This window comes from Neolamprologus multifasciatus, chromosome 11 (assembly GCF_963576455.1).
Source record: "Neolamprologus multifasciatus chromosome 11, fNeoMul1.2, whole genome shotgun sequence".
Taxonomy (NCBI): domain Eukaryota; kingdom Metazoa; phylum Chordata; class Actinopteri; order Cichliformes; family Cichlidae; genus Neolamprologus; species Neolamprologus multifasciatus.
Window position 1 is genome coordinate 31,195,574 of NC_140449.1, and position 21,371 is coordinate 31,216,944.

At 41.2% G+C, this 21,371-nt stretch overlaps 1 protein-coding gene and 1 long non-coding RNA gene across 3 annotated transcripts in view; both read left to right on the forward strand.

Moving 5' to 3' along the window:
* Positions 1–12,266, forward strand: LOC146508836 (uncharacterized). Its single transcript, XR_014876999.1, has 2 exons — positions 1–9,837; positions 9,892–12,266. It is a non-coding gene; the product is annotated as an uncharacterized LOC146508836 (long non-coding RNA).
* Positions 1–21,371, forward strand: part of thsd7ab (thrombospondin, type I, domain containing 7Ab) — a 218,367-nt gene that overhangs the window by 151,367 nt on the left and 45,629 nt on the right. For both annotated transcript variants that reach the window (XM_085178478.1, XM_085178477.1), the window contains 5 exons: positions 12,674–12,852; positions 13,462–13,467; positions 13,923–14,056; positions 15,536–15,689; positions 17,090–17,231. In XM_085178478.1, coding sequence (XP_085034604.1) covers positions 12,674–12,852; positions 13,462–13,467; positions 13,923–14,056; positions 15,536–15,689; positions 17,090–17,231 — 615 coding nt within the window. The remainder of the gene's footprint in view (positions 1–12,673; positions 12,853–13,461; positions 13,468–13,922; positions 14,057–15,535; positions 15,690–17,089; positions 17,232–21,371) is intronic.

Sequence of the window (21,371 nt, forward strand, 5' to 3'; positions counted from 1 at the left end):
ACGCTTGCATGTGCGTTTGTCAGTGTAGGAGTGTAGTCCCAGAGCTTGTTCCTTTTGTAAAGGAAAACCTCGGAAAATGTGCGGTACAGATTACATAGATAGTAGTTTGTTTGTTGGCATATCTCCTCATAAGCTGCTGGACAGTGTATTACACACTCACCAGGCAGACCTAAGAATTGGAGGATGTTCATTTTACATGTATCTCATAATGCTTTAGACCCTTTCAAAATATTTGGATGAGTCCCAAATTTCACTTGGATCACGTATCATAGAGTATATAAATATCAGCTGAACTACTGAGGATAAAACTGGCTCTATAGTTGAACTGACATTTTTTAGGACGTCTTTATATATTTAAAAGTAGTTAGCAGTAGCGCTAGGCTCATTAGATAAACTGCTTTTTTATGGTTGTAGCACCTTTGGGCAATGTTCATAAACTCAACCATATACTCTCATTTTACCACGTTGTTCATTTTCAGGTGTTTATTATATGAGTTTCGTCCTAAATCTCCTTTAAATGGGTATTTTTTAAAAGTCTGAACACTTGTATACTGTACCTGTAGCAGCGATGTGTGGCTGCACTGAAGACCTTTCTGTTTATTCCACAGAGTGGGCATTATAGTGGCTGGAAGTGCAGCATTAAATCAGAATCAGAATCAGAATCGTGTTTATTGGCCAAGTATATGTGCAGACACATACAGGGAATTTGGTTCCGGTAGATGGTGGCTCTCAAGCACAGCAATGTAAATCACACACACACACACACACACATCTATATACACACATTACACATACATACACATACATACACAAAGCTGTGTAAACCAACTATAAATAACTAATCTAAACTTATATACATAAAATACAGGAATGAAATGAGGTGGAATGAATACTACAGAATTTACATAAGGTGCAGTTGCAGTGGGAGCAGTGTGACAGGTCAACTGTTAAGAAGGGAGATGGCGAGGGGAAAGAAACTGTTCCTATGTCGGGTGGTCCTGGTCTGCAGGCTTCTGTACCGTCTGCCAGAGGGCAGCAGATCAAAAAGTCTGTGTCCAGGGTGTGAGGGGTCTGTGATGATTTTCCCTGCCCGTTTCCTGGTTCTTGAGAGGTACAGATCCTGGATGGAGGGCAGGGGGGCGCCGATGATCCTTTCTGCTGCCCGTACAGTCCGCTGCAGTCTGCTCCTGTCCTGTTTAGTGGCTGCACCATACCAGACTGATGGTTGTGTTAAATGGTTGTGTTCTACATGGCTTTAGTTATTTAACTTGCTTTAAAACCAGGGTAGAACTCATAAATTGGGGTTTTGGCTCAATGTATCTCTAACAGTAATGGTGACAAGCTGTGGGTGATGCTGTGCCAGACGGAGCCACGCCATCTACTCCCGCAACTGTGGTTAATTTCAGATGTGTGCACACAGGCCATGTCTCATAATTCCTGAAGATTTTTTCTGGCTAGTTTTATTGAAACTAATTTATAACGAAGACACTGTTTTCTGTGCAATCCAGCCATGCAGAGATGCTGTTTGTCAAAAGTGGTGCTGCTGTAGAATTAGACAACTTGACCACAACTACCATTTATGTCTACACAATGCAACAGAAACCTTTCTGGGATATTTTGTTGTTGTTTTTTAGGAGTTAAGTTCAGTTTGATACCATTTAAAATTTGGTGGCAGCTCTCAGAAATCTGGATTTCAGTCTTGAGTTGGAGCACAATGTGTAGAAAATCAGACTTTTCTTTACTTTACTTCTTGGTTTCAGGTGAGAAGTTTACTGTAGTGCACTGGAATGTAGCAGATGCAGGAATAACTTTGTTCTGTTAAATATTCATCTGAAGCAAAAGATTTTGTTTGTGCACATATGAAAACCCCTCCCATGGCTGCTAAAGACTCATTCTGAATACTGAATTTCACATAAGGAGGCCTTTTTCTGGCACACTCCTGTCAGAATCAGTTGTCCCCTCATTGTAAGGTTTTATCCTAGATCCAAAACACTTCAAGCAAAGAATCCCAGCTCAGAAACTCGATGCGAAATTGCTGTGGAATCGAATGCAGGAGATGTTCAAATGAATACATCAGTGTTGTGCATATATAAACATGGTTTTATTCTCCTCGTGTGAGTCACAGATTCAGATATGCGTCAGTTAATCTGAGTGTGGGTGTGACAAGAGCGCATGGTAAGGCTGGGGCTCTGTGTGTTTGTGTGCTTTTGTCAGATTCTGTGTATTTTTACACCTATGTGAATGTTTGTGAGTGCATACGTGTGTACCCATGCATTCATCTTTAAGCGTTGTTGAGCTAAGAAAAAAGGAATATTCCTTGAGGTGCACAGAAAAACAACAACACATTCAGGAAGCTTGGCATTAGTGCATGTGAAGCTCAAAGAGATCATTAAATCTCTTTTATTCCCCTCATTCAGCCGTCTTCCTCTGTTCTCTTTGCAACTCCCTCTCCCAATTTCTCAGCCATTCTCTCCATCTTTACCATCATCACTTTTAATCTTGATGGAGGAGGAGACACGTGGTCCTTCCACGTCTCCGCAGCTGACACGATGCCCCCGGCTATGATGTCGATCAGGCAAACTGTGCTCCCTTTATCTCTTTATTACACAGACATCACCAGAAAAAAAGGGGGTTATCATTAAATGTGGACGTTATTTCAAGCTTTGTGGCTCTGCACACTTTTCAGATTGTCTTATTCCTCTGTGAAAATAATTTTGCATAAGAGAAGATAACACTCACTCTGCTTTAGCACCACTTGTTTTCAATAAGCTGTTATTCTGAGGTTTTGACACAGGCACAGCAAGCAACCCTGTGAGGATTATTATATTATATCTTATTATATAGGCTTATGTTTTTAGCCAATTAAAAAGTCAACCTTGACAGCAGGGATGGAGCAATCAGCAGCAAAAGATGCATCCAAATGAAAGATTCATGATTCTCGTAGTGTTCAGCAATAATCCAGTCAACCACAAAAGGAGTTCTCTAATAGACAGAGGACACAATTGGCAGGTGAATTGTTGGGAATCTTGGATGAGCAGTTCTCATCCTTTGGCTTGTTTCATTGCATCGGTGTTTCCCGACTCCTTTGATCCTCCCTTTGGAGGTCGGAGATTCATCTTTTATCTGAGGGGGTAAAAAGTTAAACCACTCACTCTGCTTATTTGTTCTGTTGGAAACTTTTCATCTTTTCAATTGCTGTAGGCATTTGTGTTTTCTTGCATTTTTTTTCAACAACCATTCATCTTCTGGCAGCAGTGTTGGTCAAGTTACTTGAAAAAAGTAATCAGTAACTAATTACTGATTACTTCCCCCAAAAAGTAATCCGTTACTTTACTGATTACTTATTTTCAAAAGTAATTAATTACTTAGTTACTTAGTTACTTTTTAAAAACACAATTTACAACCTGAATAGGTGATAAAGTGATAGATCTTTCAGCCCAATTCTACTTTTTCTGCATAATCCATCATATAAAATGTAATCAAATGGAAAAGTCTCTTTTTAAAACTTGTTTTATTAGTTTTAATCTTTTAATTTTATGCATCAAGCAAAAATTAATTATATGCAACATTCACTGACTCAAAGAAATTTGTTTAATATTTAAACCTATTTTCTGCACATTCCAGCACATAAAATAAAATATTTTTTGTGTGTTTACACTCAGTCTTTCAAATAGATGCAAGTAAAACACAGCAGAAAATAAATAAAGTCAAAGACTAGCGGTCCTGTTGCTCTATTTTCACCTGTAAAGCAGGAGTGGGGTAGGCGGAGGTTTACCCTGGTGCAGGTGTGCTGCAGCGGTCAGTGGAAGAATCCGCGAGTTTCTCTGTGAATTTCCCATTACGTCGTTGCGCACTTGGTGCTTGCTCGGAAGTTTAGGGGTTTTTTTCGCTGTAAAAAGAAGTTTTCTTCCCACGCACAACGGACACTAATGTTTTTGTCACTTTTTACGGAATCAAACTTAAAGTAAGGTCAGTACTTCCACACTTTAAACGCTGCACGCTCATACTCTCTCCGCACTCGATATATGATCCATTGTTGATCTGCACACAGCTGTTGTCACAAACGTAGCACTCGCTTACGTCACTGTCATGAGACATTCTTGCAAAAAAATCACGGTTTTAGTAACGCAGTAACGCAGCGTTCCTACGGGAAAGTAACGGTAATCTAATTACCGTTTTTGCAATAGTAATCCCTTACTTTACTCATTACTTGAAAAAAGTAATCGGATTACAGGTCATCAACAATATACCCATCTCTGCCTGGCAGGTACAGTATATTGTTGATGACCTGAATAAATGCAGCTTCAAGTGGTTTAAATGACCAATTCTCACACTTGAAGCACACATGTGATGAAAGAGGGAGAAAATGAATAACACAGCCATAAATAACAGCAAAAGTCAGTGAGAGTGAACACTATATTAAGGCTTCAGTCATGCAGACTTAGAGACCAGTTGGCACCACCTGGAAACCACAGGTTGCTAGGGTAAAATGTTGGCGAGTGTTTGCTTAATGTTGCTAGGTGAAATATATCACAAAGGGGATGCTGCACCGAAATCCTGACCGCTTTGGTTGCTATGAGATTTTGATATTTCAGGTGGCTCTTGTGCCTTACCGCCAACACAGAAAAGACACACTTTTCCCTGCAGCTCACCAAGCAGTTGATGAATATTGGCAGACAAGTTGACATCTTCCAGGCAAACTACACACGACCACAGCAATCTGCTAGGAAAGAGTAATCGCATGGAGCATTCTGGTGCAGCTCCGTACGCTTCTTTGCAAGCAACTGCCGGCAACCTCTAGCAGCTACTCACCAACCAGTTGGGGAATGCAGACCTGTGATTTTTAAGGGGCTCGCTGACTGAATTTTAGGCCTAGATCTTTAGGCCTGGCTTTTCTCATGCACCAGCATAACTTACTGGTTTTGGCGAGTCTACCCCAGGCCATTTCCGGCACGTCCTTTCCTCATCTCTCCTGTCCACTCTTATGTCCTGTCAAGAAATCGACCATTCCTGTTTTAGAATTTCAGCCACCACTCATGTCTTTAAACTCTTCACTTTGATGGAAAATTACTGCAAACAGTGTTTGTGTGTATGAATTTCTTATTTTCTCAACAGCAGATCATCTGTTTGGTGTAACTTAATCTCAGCTAAAATGTCATATAAACCATTTCTACAACCACCAAACACACCGAAAACAAGCCGTGATTAAACGAGCAGTTACGTAAATGCGCAGAAGTCCGCTAAACAAACAAAACCGAACCAGAAATTCTTCAGACTTCGTGTAACCGGCTAAAGATGGGCTGGTTAGCTTCCAGAGCTATCACTGACTCCACACACCAAGTTTCACCACGATCAGACCAAAATTCACTGAATGAGCCGCAAAAGAAGACCACAAAAACACACAGCGGCGCAAATGCGCTAAGACAGAAATTGGCTTACCATCCAGATTTCCTCCGGTATGTTCGCCGGTAGCCGGTAGCCACGTGACTAACAGTAGTCACCATGCCTACCTAGCCGCATCAGAGCAGATTTCCATCAACAACCTCCATTTTAGACCCACCTACAGACACGTGACTGGACAGACGCCACATGCAGTAAATTTGGGCCCACGTGGGTTTTGGCATCACAACGTCTGATTGGTTGAAGTGACGTGAACGTGTCATTGTCACTGTGAATCTATTGGCTCAAATGATTAAAAAGAGGTGTCAATCATGCAAATTGACCAAAAGAAACCAAAGTTACAGCCCCTCGGAGTTTAAAGGGCCAGAGGCCAATCAAACGCTCTATATGCTGCAGAAAAGGGCCGTTGCCATGTAAATGTGTGGTTAATTCTTCAAAAATATATTTAAAAAAAAAAAAGCATTTTAGGCCTGTTAATAAAATTTATTAATTTCTGCTCTTTAATACCTAAAAAAATCAACTGGCATGGTGTCCAATTGTGTGCCAAAATTGGAAATTTTTGTACAACGTCTGGATATTCATGTATTGACAGGGCTGTAATTTTTCACTGTTTCACTTTAGAAACATGAGTCTTTGCACAGATGATGTCTATATGTTGGTTACGGAATTTCTGGAACCAAATGTGATCTGAGGCATATTTTTCAAAGGGTTATATGCTAAAAATTAAAAAAAATAATTAGGCGAGGATAAAATCTACTTACTTTTTCTGTGTTCCAGTCTCAGTAACTTTGACACAGTAATATCTGCTTCAGTATTTACACCTCTGATGAAATTTCCCAAGTGTTAGCTTTATTTTGATACCAAGATTGTAAGGACAGAGTTTGTAATTGCAGAGAAATAATCAATTAAATTTGGGCATTACATTTTCGAGCAGGAAGCTCTGAAACCCCCTTGGGGCTTAAGAGGTTAAACAAAACAAAACAAAAAACCAACAGCCTTCTCAAACCATACACACAAAGCTGTATAGGTAAGTAACATTAAACTACGCCAAAGATGATGACACAGAAGGGGAAAATCTCTCATCTCTGATGTGCTCAGCGTTACTCATATTTCTTATCTCTGCTGCTATCAACAACCCATGATGCTTTGACCTTCACTGTGACTTAATATTACAGGGTGGCTCAGGGAGCCTTAACCTCATAATATTACGGGATGGCTCATGGGGCCTTGGCCTCATCATATTACAGGATGGCTCGGCACTGTAGCACTGTGGTAAAGGGGGAGGGGGGGATGCAATCATTGGGGGAAGTCATAAAGGCAAGACCTTCTCCTGAAGGTTTGAGGACAAAGGTCAATGTTTGATCATTTTAGTAAAAAACATCAGCGAGTCCTTCTGGCCTAATGGCCACTGCTGTTGTTCCCCTCTGTGCCCCTACCTGAGCCTAAAGCGTATACGGTTGTTTTTCAGAGCATCTAGGGATTAGGCTGTCTCTATTACCTTGAGGAGGATTGTGGAGCAGAGGGGCATAACAGGCAGTAATGTTGGGTGGTCCCTAGAGCCAAAACGTGCATCTAAAGTCTCGCAGGACAGCCATCAGGGAGATGAAATGTGGTTTCAAATGCCTAGCTGATGAATAACCTGGACTTTATTCCTGACCAGATGGACAAAATAAGTGATGCAAACAGAAAATCATCTTTTGATAAAGTCTCGTTATTATCCGTTGTGTTCACTTTAGCCCAGCAGCATTTAACTTAATGTGTCTTTCTATCTGTGCTATATTTACAATAGAATAGTTTCCTCTTTTTGTTGTTTTTATTGTATTTGATTATTATTATAATATTTGTCAAAACAACCAAAAATATTGTTAAATTTACAAAAAAGTTTCATTAACTTTGCAGTTGTGAGCACACCCTGGGAGGGTGTGCACTGGTGCAAAAACTACTGCTGTGACTCATTAAAAAGGCACAGTAAAAATTTAGCAAAGGAAACATGTGGACTCAGTTACTCTTGTGGCTGTCCTCATTGCATATGTATGTGCCGCAGTTTTCCTTTCACACTGCAGAATTTGGAGAGGAGAATGTTTAAATGTTTTAATGAATCTTTTACTTACACAACGAGAAGAAAACCGATATCCTACCTCGTCCACACTTACCACGAATGTGATAGCTGTTATTAGAATGAGCTTGGGGGACAGTTCACAGCCGTGAGCTGGGTGCTAAAGCATTCCCGTCCCAAATCATAACACAACTGGGTGGAGTTTAACCTAGAGCAATGGAGGTGGGGTTTATAAAATGCATGACAACTATGGATGTATGTGTGACCTGTCACTTATTCAGGATTTTGCAGAAGCTTTAAATTTATCGACTGTCCTTCTTGTTGTTTGTCAGATTCTTCCCTTTGACTGTAGTAAATGCTTTCAGCATCACACTACATGCAGGAAATGTAAGATCAATGTGCATATTTGCCCACATGGCACAGCTGCATTAACCTTATTAACATATAAAAGCTATGCTTATACTATATTATCTTTTTTAGGTTAAATATAACACACTATGCACGTGTGAAGTATTCCCACCCACGTCACTTCTGCTCATTTGTGCTGCTCTTGGTTGATTGTTTTGGCAATTATCGAAACAAAGACTGCATCTGTTTAAAAGAACAAGCGTGTTGCTGTTAAACCACTTTCCACTCACATCTGCACCTTTTTATAATTGTGTCAACGCTCTAATTGGCCCTTTCAGTAAATCTAGACATATATGGTTGTCTTCTAATTGAGCATCTACATATACTTTTTAATTTAGCATTTGTCATTTGAGAACAGACCAATGTGAAAACAACTTTAGTGGGACTCTGAAGCTTTAAGAATAGAATAGAATAGAATAGAATGCCTTTATTGTCACTATATACATGTACAATGGGATACAGAGCATCTCTATATACACTATATACATATGAACAGTATTCAACAATATAAAATGTACAAATAGACAAATCAGAAAAATAAATAAATTAATAGTGTTTTATATTTACAGTGTGGGTTATTACGTGTAAATTTAGGCTATGTCCACACGTACCCGGGTATTTTTGAAAACGCAGATTTTTCTATGCGTTTGCACCTTTCGTCTACACGTAAACGGCGTTTTTGGTCACTGAAAACTGAGATTTTTAAAAACTCCAGCCAGGGTGGATATTTTTGAAAACTCAGTTTTTGCATTTACGTGTGGACGAGAAAAACGGAGAAAACGAAGCGTCAAAGGTGTGCGCCTTTTTTGACGTCACACTGTGCGCCACGTTATTGTTTCGGTGAAATGAATTTCTACAATACTGTTACTGTTAATTGTTCTCTGCACTGTTTAAATGCTTACATATACACACACAGTTACTGTCCCTTCACACATACGACTCGGTTCTGCTTCTATGCCCCAGCTTTGTTTACTTTTTTCCCACCGAGGCTTCTAGACTTCTGATTGGCCAACATTTCTACACGGTTAGGAATATAGCGCCACCTGTTGCTTTGGCATGTTCCTAGCAGCGTTTTCCTTCATTTCTGCCTTTACGTGTGGACGGGATTATTTTTTAAAACGAAAACGGAAAATCTCAGTTTTCAAAAATACCCGTTTACGTGTGGACGTAGCCTAAGTATTGCACAGTGATGATAGTAGTTGTGTATAGAGGGAAGTCCTTGGATTGGGGGGTGGAGCTGTGTTGTCAGTTCCATTCTGCGCATCTGTAATTTGCTAACATCCACCTACTTATCCAGATAAGTAAAAAAAAACAAACAGTCAGGTGGTTATATATGCAAAATGCCACTAGACTCAGGACCAGATGAAGACACTAATCTCAGAAGGCATTGTGAAATTTGAGAACTGGCAAAGTACAGTTTAATGTCATTTTAATTCAACTGTTACATTCTTGCAGGCTACAAAATATTTTTTATCTTTCCACAAAGCTTGACTAATCTTTTAGATAGTTTGTTGCATATACAAATTATTATAAGGAGATTTAAGCATATGATTAGTAAGACTGTATCATTTTGTTTTTACCAGCTAAGGAAGCTTTCTACAGCTCCGGCTGCTTTGGAGACTGCAGTGAGAGCATGTGTCTGGCTGTACCTAAGTTGACTTGCAAAGGCAGCAGGAGTGATCTCCTTCCTGGCCTCAGCCCAAAGGCTTCGCAGAGGAGACAAGACACCTAACAAGTTTATATCAGTTGAATTACAAGTGAACTGCAGGCACAGGTGCTGTGGCTTTTATACAGGGTGAACCTCCAAGTGATAGTGTGAGTGATTTTAGAATGACCTGACTGGACTGAAGTGGAGGTCGAAGGTAATGGAGCTGTTTTAGAGGCCAGGCTTTACTCAGCAAGGTGTGGATGTAGAGATGCTGATCTGGGCTCAGAGACACCAAAGGGAAAGGTCTGTGTGTGTGTGTGTGTGTGTGTGTGTCTGTGTGTGTGTGTGTCTGTGTGTGTCTGTGTGTGCGTGTGTACAGGTATTACTCATGTTGTGGGGACCTAAATCTGTTTGCACAGTTGCATATGGAGACTAAAAGCAAGTTCCTGTTACATAAATCATTTAATTTTTAGGAAAGATGTGCGTTAGTGTTTGGGTAAGGCTAAGTGCAGAGTATGCAAGTAATAGTTATGGTTACATTTAGAGATGGGCTTTATTAAACGAATGCAGCTCCACGGAGACACGACTGTGTGTATGTGTATGGACGAGATCACTGTGTATTTACTGTAGTTGTTGCCAAAGTGCTGCCAGAACTCTAGATCTGACTGGATTAAAAAGACTTTTATTTTCTAATCTTATTAGCTTTAAGAAAACGTACTGCTCTGTTCTGGTCCAGCAGACTGGGTGGCACGATCACCCTTCAACTGTCCTCTCCAGTCGAGCCAAGTTTAAAACCCCGTGATTAAAGTCTAACAATCCATTTGGCTACTGCCTGTGGCGGCACTGGTCTGGATGTTCCTTAGCTGTTTTAAGCAATACTAAGTCTGTATTTATGCCAGCATTTGCATCGCATCAAAAACCAAATAATGCCATACCCAGATTTCTCCCGTCCACACAAGCTTTGTTTCAGGTCCATTTTTAGCACTTGCAGCTAATTATTTAATAAAATGTTTCTAGCATGCACCACTGGAAATATAAACTCATAAATCCTACAATATTTATCAATCAACACATCACTTTGTGGCAAAGAAAAATCATATTTCTTTGGGGTGGCTGTAGCTCAGGAGGTGGAGCAGGTCACCTACTGATCGGAAGGTTGGTGGTTCGATCCTTGGCTCCTCCAGTCTGCATGTCAAGTATCCTTGGGCAAGATACTAACCCCAAGTTGCTCTCCGATGCGTCCATCGGAGTATGAATGTGTGTGAATGCATTTAGATAGCACTAAGTATAGATAAAGTGCTTGTGAGAATGGGTGTGATTGGGTGAATGTGGCATGTTGTATAGAGCGCTTTGAGTGCTCCGAGAGAGTAGAAAAGCGCTATATAAGAATCAGTCCATTTACCATTTACCATATTAATTCAACTTAATTTTATTCCAGATTGTTCTCCTGGTGCTACTAGTGAGACCCACCCAACCATTCAAGAGCTTTCAATACATATTATTATACTATAATCAATATCATATATTTATAACGATGCACTGAAGAGGACAAAACTGTTTTCCCTGAAAAAAGGGCATCTGTTCCCTTTTGTTCCCTCTGTAATTTCTGCCCATGGTTGCACTGATATCACAGCAGTCTTTGAGGGTGTAGGCCAGTCAAATTTCAGAGTTGATGGTTGTGATTGTCCTTTTAACCATGGCTCTGCCCATCAGAGATAAACTTAAATATAAACCTCTGCAGTGTTTTTCTGCCCTAAACATATAAATGTATTACTCAGACTAGGCTCAGTCTTCTTACCAGCACATGGTCACACCACCAGACCGCTCTGCCTGAGCTGAGCTGTGTTAGCCTAAACCTTAGCTTGGGCTTTGAGCCTGAGACATTGTTTGCTCAGTTGTTGGACCAATACAGAAAATCTGACAGAATGGAGAATTACTAACAGCACAGAGATCCCACAGAGCTCAGTGGTCAGGTGTTGTTGTACCCGGCAGCTCAGTATGTCAGTGTGAAGCGCGAAGGGAACAGCAAGACTTTTCCCAGGTTAGAAAAAGCAAGAAAACGACTCCACTTGACAACATTGATTTGTGAGGAGTGACTGGCCTGTGTGGGATTCCTCTTGAATCGTGGGAAGTGTGTTCTCAGCAAGCCCATCATCAGCGTAGCACCACATGTCTCGCTGAAAATAAAAGCATCCTGGAGAAGCTCACATTAGAAACAGGAAGCGCTTAAGCATCCGGTGAGACAGTCCACTTTACTAGCTCATTCACCTCATTGATTTTCTTAATCAAAGGCTAAACTGATTTGCAGACCAGTGCTGTTGCATAAGCCTACAAAATGTACTTGATGCACTAAACAGACTGTTTCTGAGCAAGGAAAAGAAATCTGTAGAGAAAGTTTCAATACACAAAGCCAGGAGTGTAGAAATATTTCATCATATTTGACTGAAACTTGACCTCTGTGTGGAGGTCAAAACAGAGGAGATCACAACTGAGATGTAGAAAGATCCAAAAAAGCACCACCCTGCTGATGGTGTCAAGACTCTGTGAGCTGTGGGAAGATGGACTGACTGCTTTGGGAGTTTTTCTTTTCACTTGTCAGTAATGGAGCAAAAAATGAGGCCTTTGAATATGGACCCTGTTTTTATTCCACTTGGCTGAAAATCAATAAATGCATTTAGATTAGTTTGTAAAGTATTGGTTAATAGTTTACAGGACTTTTACACCTTTTAAATAAAATTGAAATGTTACATGGAACAAATGTGGCTTTGCACTAGATGAAGAAAACAACGGGTTCAACAACCAGGACGCTGGGTATTTTTCTCTAAAGCAGTCATTTCCAACCTGTGAGGCTTAGATCCTGCTGGTGGGAGGCAGAAAGAACAAAGGTTTTTATTTCAAAGCAAATTTCTTGTGAATCAATTTTCTGGTGAATGCTTTTTCCTCATGAAATAATTAGTAAGAGACGATACTGTGCGCTCCAATAATTTATTGAAAATGCATGAGAAAGCAGCACAGCGGTGTTTTTGGATTTTCTTCTGATGTCTGTAGCTAACTCTCAGGTCACAGTGTTCATCCATTTAAGTTTACAGGTCACAAACCTTAGAGTAGAATCTGCGCTATAAAAAAACCAACAAAAACGCCTGTTTTTCACCTCCTTTCAGGTTATATTGAAGAGGCGTGCATCATCCCCTGCCCTTCAGACTGTAAACTCAGTGAATGGTCCAACTGGTCACGCTGCAGCAAGTCCTGTGGGAGCGGAGTCAAAGTTCGCTCCAAATGGCTTCGGGAGAAGCCTTACAACGGAGGTCGGCCGTGTCCTAAACTGGACCACATCAACCAGGTACTGACAGCGAAACTGATCTACGCGCTAAGACATGCGAGCTGGTGGCTGAGCAGGAGATTAAAGTCAAAGCTGAAGCTCTTTTCAGCTCACCATTGTTTAATATTTATGAGCTGTGCTACAATATATCTGTAGTTATTACAAGTATGCTGCACATTATACATATCCAGCACTAGAGAGAAAGAAATAAATTAATTATTTATGACAATAAACTTGAGTCTGCAGAGCTTTCTCTTACCTTCCACTCATTATTGCTGCAGTCATTTTTTTTCTGAGCAGCGACACTGCAAAAAGCAACGGGTGCTATAAATGGATCCCATCCACTGAATTAATGCCCCCAAATGTGCCAGTTGATTCCTTAAGGTTCTATGATTTGCTCAAATGAAATGCTTTCCAGGCCTTAGAGTATCAGCAAGTACGCCTGGCAGTGTGTGTGAATCTGCTAAGTTCACACAGGTATTTATGCCACAGGCTTTTCTGATTATGAACTCTTGAATGTTGCATTAATCATAGGTTTTGCACTGTATGAACAGTTGGCATCTGCTCATTAATCCATCTGTCTCCTTTTAATCCAACCCGATGCTCGCTGGATGTGACTCATTGCTACAGGCCCAGGTAAGAGCTGCTCTCCTCAGCTAATTGTAACGTACTCACAGTGTCACCTGTGTCAGTAGGTCACTGACAGATAAATGTACACACTCACAATGTCATGAATGTAGCTAAACAAGGTCCTATAGGAGACTTGAGTTTTATTTTTGCAGACATTTCTCAGTGGCAAAGCTTCTCTGGGGGCAGAAATAATCTCGTTGGCTGAGTTAAACCTCAGAGAGCTGAGCTAAAGAATCACAGTGTATTAGGCAAACCTCATCTGACAAACTTGCATGGCTAAGATGAAATATTAAAAAAATAAATATATTTGTAGAGGCGACTTTTTTCATTTTGACCACGAGGATCATATTTGTTAGCCTCTGAGACTTTGCCTGCAGCAAAAAAGTTTAGAAAAGAAACTGCAATCCGCTACGTTTGATTTGCTGCTCTATCAACTTCAGAGTGTTTGTTATTTTTCTCAGGTGTACGAGGTGGTGCCGTGTCAGAGTGACTGCAAACAGTACGTGTGGGTGGCCGAGCCGTGGAGTGTGTGGAAAGTCAGCAACGTGGATTTGAAAGAAAACTGTGGAGAAGGTGTCCAGACCAGAAGAGTCAGGTATTTGTCAGATTGCCTGCCATTGTGGCTTTGCTTATTTGTTTTCAGTGTTTACCAAAACATTTTTATTGTAATTGAGCATGGCATTTATTCAGGCAGGCCACAAAGTTAAGCTAAGCCTCAATCCTGGCAGATCAGCAGATATCAGCTGCAGCCAGCATTAACTGATGACTCAGCTGTTTGTGCTTCACAGCAAATCTCATATAGGGTTTTTTATTTAAGCCGCACTGGAGTGGCTACAGTTGCTATGCAAGCCACTTTGCAGCCCACAAACCTTCCAGCTCCTCCTTTCATTCTATGCCTGACTTATTCAGTGTGTTATATGTTGTCACTGATGCTCTGTTCCATATGAGGCTCTCATTACTTATACAAAGCTTAATGCAGGGGTGTCCAACTCCAGTCCTCGAGAGCTACTGTCCTGCAGCTTTTAGATGCATCCCTGCTCCAATATAGCTGAATCAAATGGTTGGATTACCTCTTCAGCATGCCATCAAGTTTGACAAAGGCCTGATAATAAGCCATTCATTTGATTCAAGTGTGTCGGAACAAAGATGCATGTAAAAGCTGCAGGACGGTAGCTCTCGAGGACTGGAGTTGGACATAATGATAGCATAGAGGCCCCTCGCAACCATAACACCTGTTAAAATCATTGCAGATTTAAAAAATCTTATTTTTACTGACTGAATTTTATTTTGTGTCTATTAGAGTTGAAATAATTACAACTCCACTAATTGATGCTGCTCTTCTTAATTCAATTATTCGATATTTGGTGTTCCTATGGCACACCATTAAAGTACACAAACATATGCACATTTTCTGTTTTTGGAAAATCATTATCTGGTACTGATCAGCTGATGAAGTAGATTGAATTACTCAAAACAAAAGCATCCTAAAAACAGTGGATTGAAACACACATACGTGGGAGCAGCTCTGCTTGAAAAGATATCAACATATACAGTCCTGATAATAACCAACCTGGCATCTTAGCATGATTGTTGGTGGTCCATTAAGCTGCTAGAGCGGCTAATGTACAGTCAGAGTGAGTAAAAATGCTAATGACCTCAGCTGAGTTGTCCCTCCTTAGAGCAGGTGAAATTAATACTGTAAATGGCCTACTGGGGTGTAACGAGCTGCAATTTAAATAAAATACTCTGACCGAGGTCGTTGAGGAAATCCAGGTTGTGGTTTAATTGAAAAAAACAATTTACTTTTTACTTATTGTAAAAAATATTTTTGTTAAAACTTACAATAAAAGTTAAAATAAAGGTGAAACTAGACTTTTTTTATAGACCTGACCTCACCTACTCTGGGGGATACACCTTGCCGTGTGAGAAGCACATAGGTTGTCAGGTACTTCATGTACCTGCCAGCTCCCTGTCCAGTTAAAACACACTGTCTGACTATTTCTTTCTTTGCACCACGACAGCAGAATTGCTAAAACAAGGTCAAACTCTGGGTGTTTCTTGCCCGATCCCACAGGTGCATGCTCAACACAATTGACGGCCCGTCTGAGCCCGTCGAGGACTACCTGTGCGACCCGGAGGAGATGCCCTTGGGGGCCAGGGAAAGCCGGCTGCCCTGCCCTGAGGACTGTGTCCTCAGCGACTGGGGCCCCTGGAGTCGCTGCACCCTGGTGAGAGCTGAACCCACATCAGAAAGCAGCAGCTCAGCTGTCTGGCACAGAGCAGATATGGCAGATTTCTGTGAAGTCCACTGATGTGTTTTTCTTGTTGGAAAAAATTTTCTGAGGTTCAGGAATTCAAAGCGTGGCTGCACTGTATCATTGTGAGCAGTGTGTGAATCTTTGTCAACAGGTTATTTCTCATCCACCGAGGAGGAATAAAAGAGATATATGAACTGGGAAGAAGGAGAAAAATGGCTTATATATCACCTATATTACACTGCACTCACTGTGCATTCAGCAGGGAGGGAACGTGATTTATGATAAAGATTCGGGAGCATGTAGAGCCACACACACACACACACACACACACACACACACACGCACACACACACACACACACCTGGATATATTTCAGCAGTAATGTAGCAGCAAACATAAAAGCTGAAGCTAAAAATATTGCAGCTAATTTGTGAACATGATTTGGCAGACAACCAAAAATAGTCTTACACAAGACCACAAATTCAGTTTGTAAAAAATTACATCACTGTAAAAAAGTTATGGTAAATTAGATATAACTGATATTGGTCTACAGCTGAGACAGTTTCCTATTCCACAGTGACTTCAGATCTGTAAAAAGACAGCGGCCCCTGCAATCAGCACACACCTACATGCTGCAGCACACACGCAATGTTCATTCTTTTTGCAAAAACTTCCAAAGGTGTCAGAACATCCTGTTCAACTCCTCCGCCCGACACCTCCGTTTGATGGTAAAAAGCCGCTTTAACTGCTCTGGTTTCACCCGCTGTTCTCACAGCAGCACCCTGGCCATTGTTAATCACACCCCATTCTCTCCCAAAGTGCTTGACGCGCACCATCTTCCCACAATTCCAGTCTCGACGTGGAGTCTGCAGTGGCACCAGCAGGGCCTCTCACATGTTTTATTCATCATGCCAGCAATGGAGTTATTCAAAAGGCTGTCATTTTCTCCCCCAACTCTCTTCTCTGCGAGCAACGACCGTGTAGAGTCTGGTGATTTACCATTCCAGCAGAATATCTGTTTCAGCCCTTCTGTCAACTCCTGCTGGAACAAAACACATCGAATTCCACATTTTGGGAAAGAAAGAGTCTTATTTAAAGGCATTCCTCCAGGCGTAGGAAAGCCATCGGAGAACATCTTGACATTAACATTTTAAATGAACCGCGGCCCAATAACTTCATAAATAATTCTAACACATTTAGTGCCTTCAATCATCAAAACACATGAACACCATGGCTGCAGGAACGCTATGACTTTGTTCCGGGTCAAGGATATGCCTCCATTCACTTCTTATCACTCGCTGCAATATGGCCTGTTTAATCATTTATGCATTCTAATGGCTCAGGTTTTTAATGGGAAGTCTCTGTTCCAGCCCTGTACCAGAAGTAACTATCGAGTGCGGTCAGCATACACCATTCGACCCCCCAGCGTGGGAAGAGAGTGTCCAGACACGACCGAAAAGGAACCCTGCAGCCTTAACCTCAACTGTTTCAACTACTTCTACAACATCACAGGTAAAAGGAAGCCCAGGTTTATAGCCTAACCCACACTCATTGGTTGGTTTAAAATGGCACACTAAATCTCCCCAAAAAGGATGTGCTGATATAAAAGAGAAACAATCATCAGCTAATAGCAGCTGTTTTTTAACAATAATCAGGTGGAGAAAGAAAAGCGTCTTACAGACAGTTCATGGCAGGAAAGGCACCGACTCTTGGGACTGTTAATGTTCTGTTGTAGTTGCTGCAGTCATGTTGTGTTTGCTCCTTGAGTATTGTGATTGTACAATATGTTTTTATGGCTCAGAACAGCATGACGCTCCACACATTGTCTTGGAGAAGGTCCTGGCTCACTTGAGCCTTCCAGACTATAAAAGCCAGCCCAGACGAACTGCTAATAGCTGTTTTTTTCCGTATCTTTTATTTAGACTCCTTCCAAGCCACATACAAAGAGCAGGTTTGTGACTTCCTGTGTCTTCCTCCCCTCACGCAGATGGCTGCCCCTCCCTGAGCCTGGTGTTCTTTTTCCCCACTGTTGCCAAAACACTTGCTCATAGGGGATCATCTGATTGTTGGAGTTTTCGCTGTTTTCTTAGTATTATTTTAGCGTCTTTACCTTAGTATATAAAGCGCTGAGAGGCAACTGTTGTTGTCATTTGGTGCTGTATAAATAAAATTCATGTTCATGCATGTTCAGGAATTTGGTGGGTGTCTCACACCGGAAGTTGCTGTGGCGATGATACATGTAACCAGTGTTAATGTTCAGTTAATATGTGAATGTTTAACAACGCCATGGTGATGTAACTGCGTGGTGGCATGGTGATGCAGGAGTTCCTTAAAATAGTAGAGATGTCTCAAAGTGCTATTAATCAACAAGTCCTTACTGTGAGAAGTAAAAAGAAGTATTCTGGCCTTTTTAGGTTTGTCTGTGTTATTTCACTACATTTCCAAGTGGATGAGGATGATTAACACGGGGATTGTGGCCCCCTGGCAGTCGGTATCATCACGTATTTCCTGAAAATGGCAGCACTGCTGCTGCTTGTGTGATTTTTGGGGCTGCTGTCAGTGCTGTGAACCAAATCAGTGACATGAAAATCAGCCCCTTAAATGTAAGCCTTAAAATGCAGCATCCATTTCAGATTGAGCCCCTCGCGGGACGAGCGATCAATAAACAACTCATCTATTTTCTTTTTTTCATTATCCTTATCGCTTTTGTTTCATTCTAGTAGGATAATTGCAGACCATGCGGGGTCTTATCAAAACCTTGTATAATGGCAATGTAACGTTAATAGGACTGTTTTTAGTCCAGCTCACAGCTGGTCTTCACAATGTTCGTCTCTAAAAGCCGGCTATTTGTTGGTTGCTTGTTTATCTCTTTAGCGCCGGTTTGCACAGGGAGGTTGAATAGGCACACATTATGTTTGATTTCTCTGCAGCTACAACCATTAAAGCCTGGAAGAGTACAAGTAAACCAGTTGGCTGCAGGCCACTGTGGTTAAATGCCTTGCTCAGTGGCACCTCTGTGCGCGACTGCTTAGAACAGAAAACATTTCTGATTAACTGTAAACAGAAAGATTTCCCAAATAGATTTGAGCTGGCAGCCTACCCGAGCCTCCCCCTCGAATCCTCGGGACATCACAGCTCCACCTCACATGTCACTGAGGTTATGCATTAATGTTTCTTTTTGGAAACTGTAAGAAACAATTTCAATAGAAGCGAATAAAAGCAGAGTTTGGCACTCACTTAGTTTGGAAGCCCACCCTCCTGCTCCCTCTGCTCTTTGGAAGAGGTGACATATTATCCCAACTGCTGAGTTCACAGTGGCATGCAGGTATCCTGGGGTATATGTACTTAATATATGAGCAGAAATTATTATTGGGTATTCTTTTTCCATTGTCGATGCAGAGATCATCCAAGCTGCTCCTTCCTGCAACGTTTCTCTCCTTTTCTTGCTGCCTTTCTCTCCGTCTCTTACTGTCAGTCTTTCTTGTTGCGATCTCCCTATTTCCAGTCCCCAGAGTGCCACAAAGCTCCTCAGCAGAAGGAGACACAATTTCCCGAGTTGAGCTTGCAAACGAGCTCACTGCAGCTAAAAACAGCCGCTCATCGCACGGCGCTCTTCGTGAGTGATACCTCAGCCTCCCCGTTGTTGCAAGTTTTTTTCTTTTTCCTTCTTCTTTTTTTTAAGCAGCACTGTGGTTGTTTAAAGGCAGTGAAACCCCAAGTCTGGAATAAAATGCTGCTTTTTCCCTTCACAGAAATCATTTTCTCAGGGTGCCAAGTTCTGCTTCCTAAATCTTTGGATTTTTCTGTTCATATTTATTGGACTGAAATTGTATTGAAGCAGCTTTTAAATTCTGCTTATTTTTCAAAGGAGGCGACTCAAATCAGACCAAATGGCCACACAACACAATGCCGCCATAAAAAGACAATGATGTCAGCCAGATTTATTGGATATAAGTGAGACGTTAGAAATCTTAAATGACCTCTTTGCAGGCATCTGTTATTAAAAGTCATCTTCAACAGCCAGAAGCTATAAAGACTCCAGAAATACAACAAAGCCACACTGATTATTTTTAAAGAGGTGGCAGAAGGAGACGAAGAATGTAATGCCACAAAGGTAATGAGCTGAAGTCAAACTTACAGTGTGGCAAGTACAAGGCGTGCGCACTGCTCTGCTGAGTCATCTGGCAGCTTCAAATGGTTCATTTATATGCTTGGCATGTGTATCCTAAAAGGTCTATGTAGTTTCTGTTCTCTGATGGCTGGGAAATTTTAGTGTGTCAGCAGTGGAGCTGGTAATTAACTTGATCGTGTCGCATTGTGTCAATACGTCATATCAAAAAAATCTACCAATTAATTGATGTTTTATATAAAAAGCCTTGTTCTTGTCCTTGCTGGGAGACTCTGTGTATGAGCGTACTGTATAAAAGCTTAAGGTAAGCAACTTTCAGAGAGGAATGAGACGACATAAAGCGACTGCATTTTTGTGTGCTCCCCCATAAAAAGCCGAAGACACACTACGGTTGTTTCTCACTGTTTGGGATTTATTCTCTGTGAAGTGTAAAGACTTCGTGACAGCTGAGGCATTCGAACACTTCTAAACAGCGTCTCCTTGTGTTTTGTCCCCTCCACATCATCCCGCTTGAACTGAAAATACATCCAAGTACAGAGGCAGAACACTTGTGAAAGGCTGGTTTCTTGTGACTTCAATGCTTCCTCCTCTTCTTTTCGCTTCCTGCTCTCATCTAAATCATGACACCCTCTCACCTGCCTTTCAGCTCTGCGCGCACTCAGGGTGGTAAAATCAACAGCTGCAACCTGCTGAACGCTGGCAAATATTTGATATGTGGTAAAGTTATGTGCTCTCAAAGCAGGCAGATAACAGTTGTATTGTGAGGGTCATTTAATGCTGTAAAACACAGCGCACTTGATGCCAGGATTAGTGAACGCTGCTATTTAATAACTATATTAATTAAGTAAGTAAAGTTTTATTTGTATAGCACCTTTCAAGACAGAATGAAAAGCTAAAACATAAAAGCAGAAATCAACCAAAAGCAAGTTTAAAAAGATTTTTAGGTTTTTAGCTGTTTTTTTAAATGAAACCACTGAGTCCACAGATCTCAGGCTTAAAGGAAGGGAGTTCTAGAGTCTGGGGGCCACAGTTACAAACGCCCTATCACCTTTGGTTTTCAGCCTCGTATGCTGGACGACCAGCAAGCCCTGATCACATGACCTCAGGGACTTGCTGGGGATGTACTGATGTAAAAGATCTCTGATATAGGTTGGTGCTTGTCCATGCAGAGCCCTGAATGTCAAAGTCAAAATCTTGAAGTTGGTTCTGAATTTTATGGGGAGCCAGTGCAACTGGATCAGCAGGAGTGTAGCGTGGGAGTATTTAGAAGATTTGGTGAGAAGCTTTGCGGCAGCGTTCTGAACGACTTGCAAATGATCCACAAAGGCTTTACTTAAACAAGTGAACAAAGAATTGCAATAATCCAAACGAGATGAGACAAATGCATGGATGACCATTTCTAGTTCTGAGCGTGAAACAGTGGGACTCAGCTTAGCAATATTTTTTATTTAAAAACAGGAGCAAACCAATAAATTAGCATGAGTGTCCAAAGTCAGAGCTGAGTCAAAAGTTACACCAAGGTT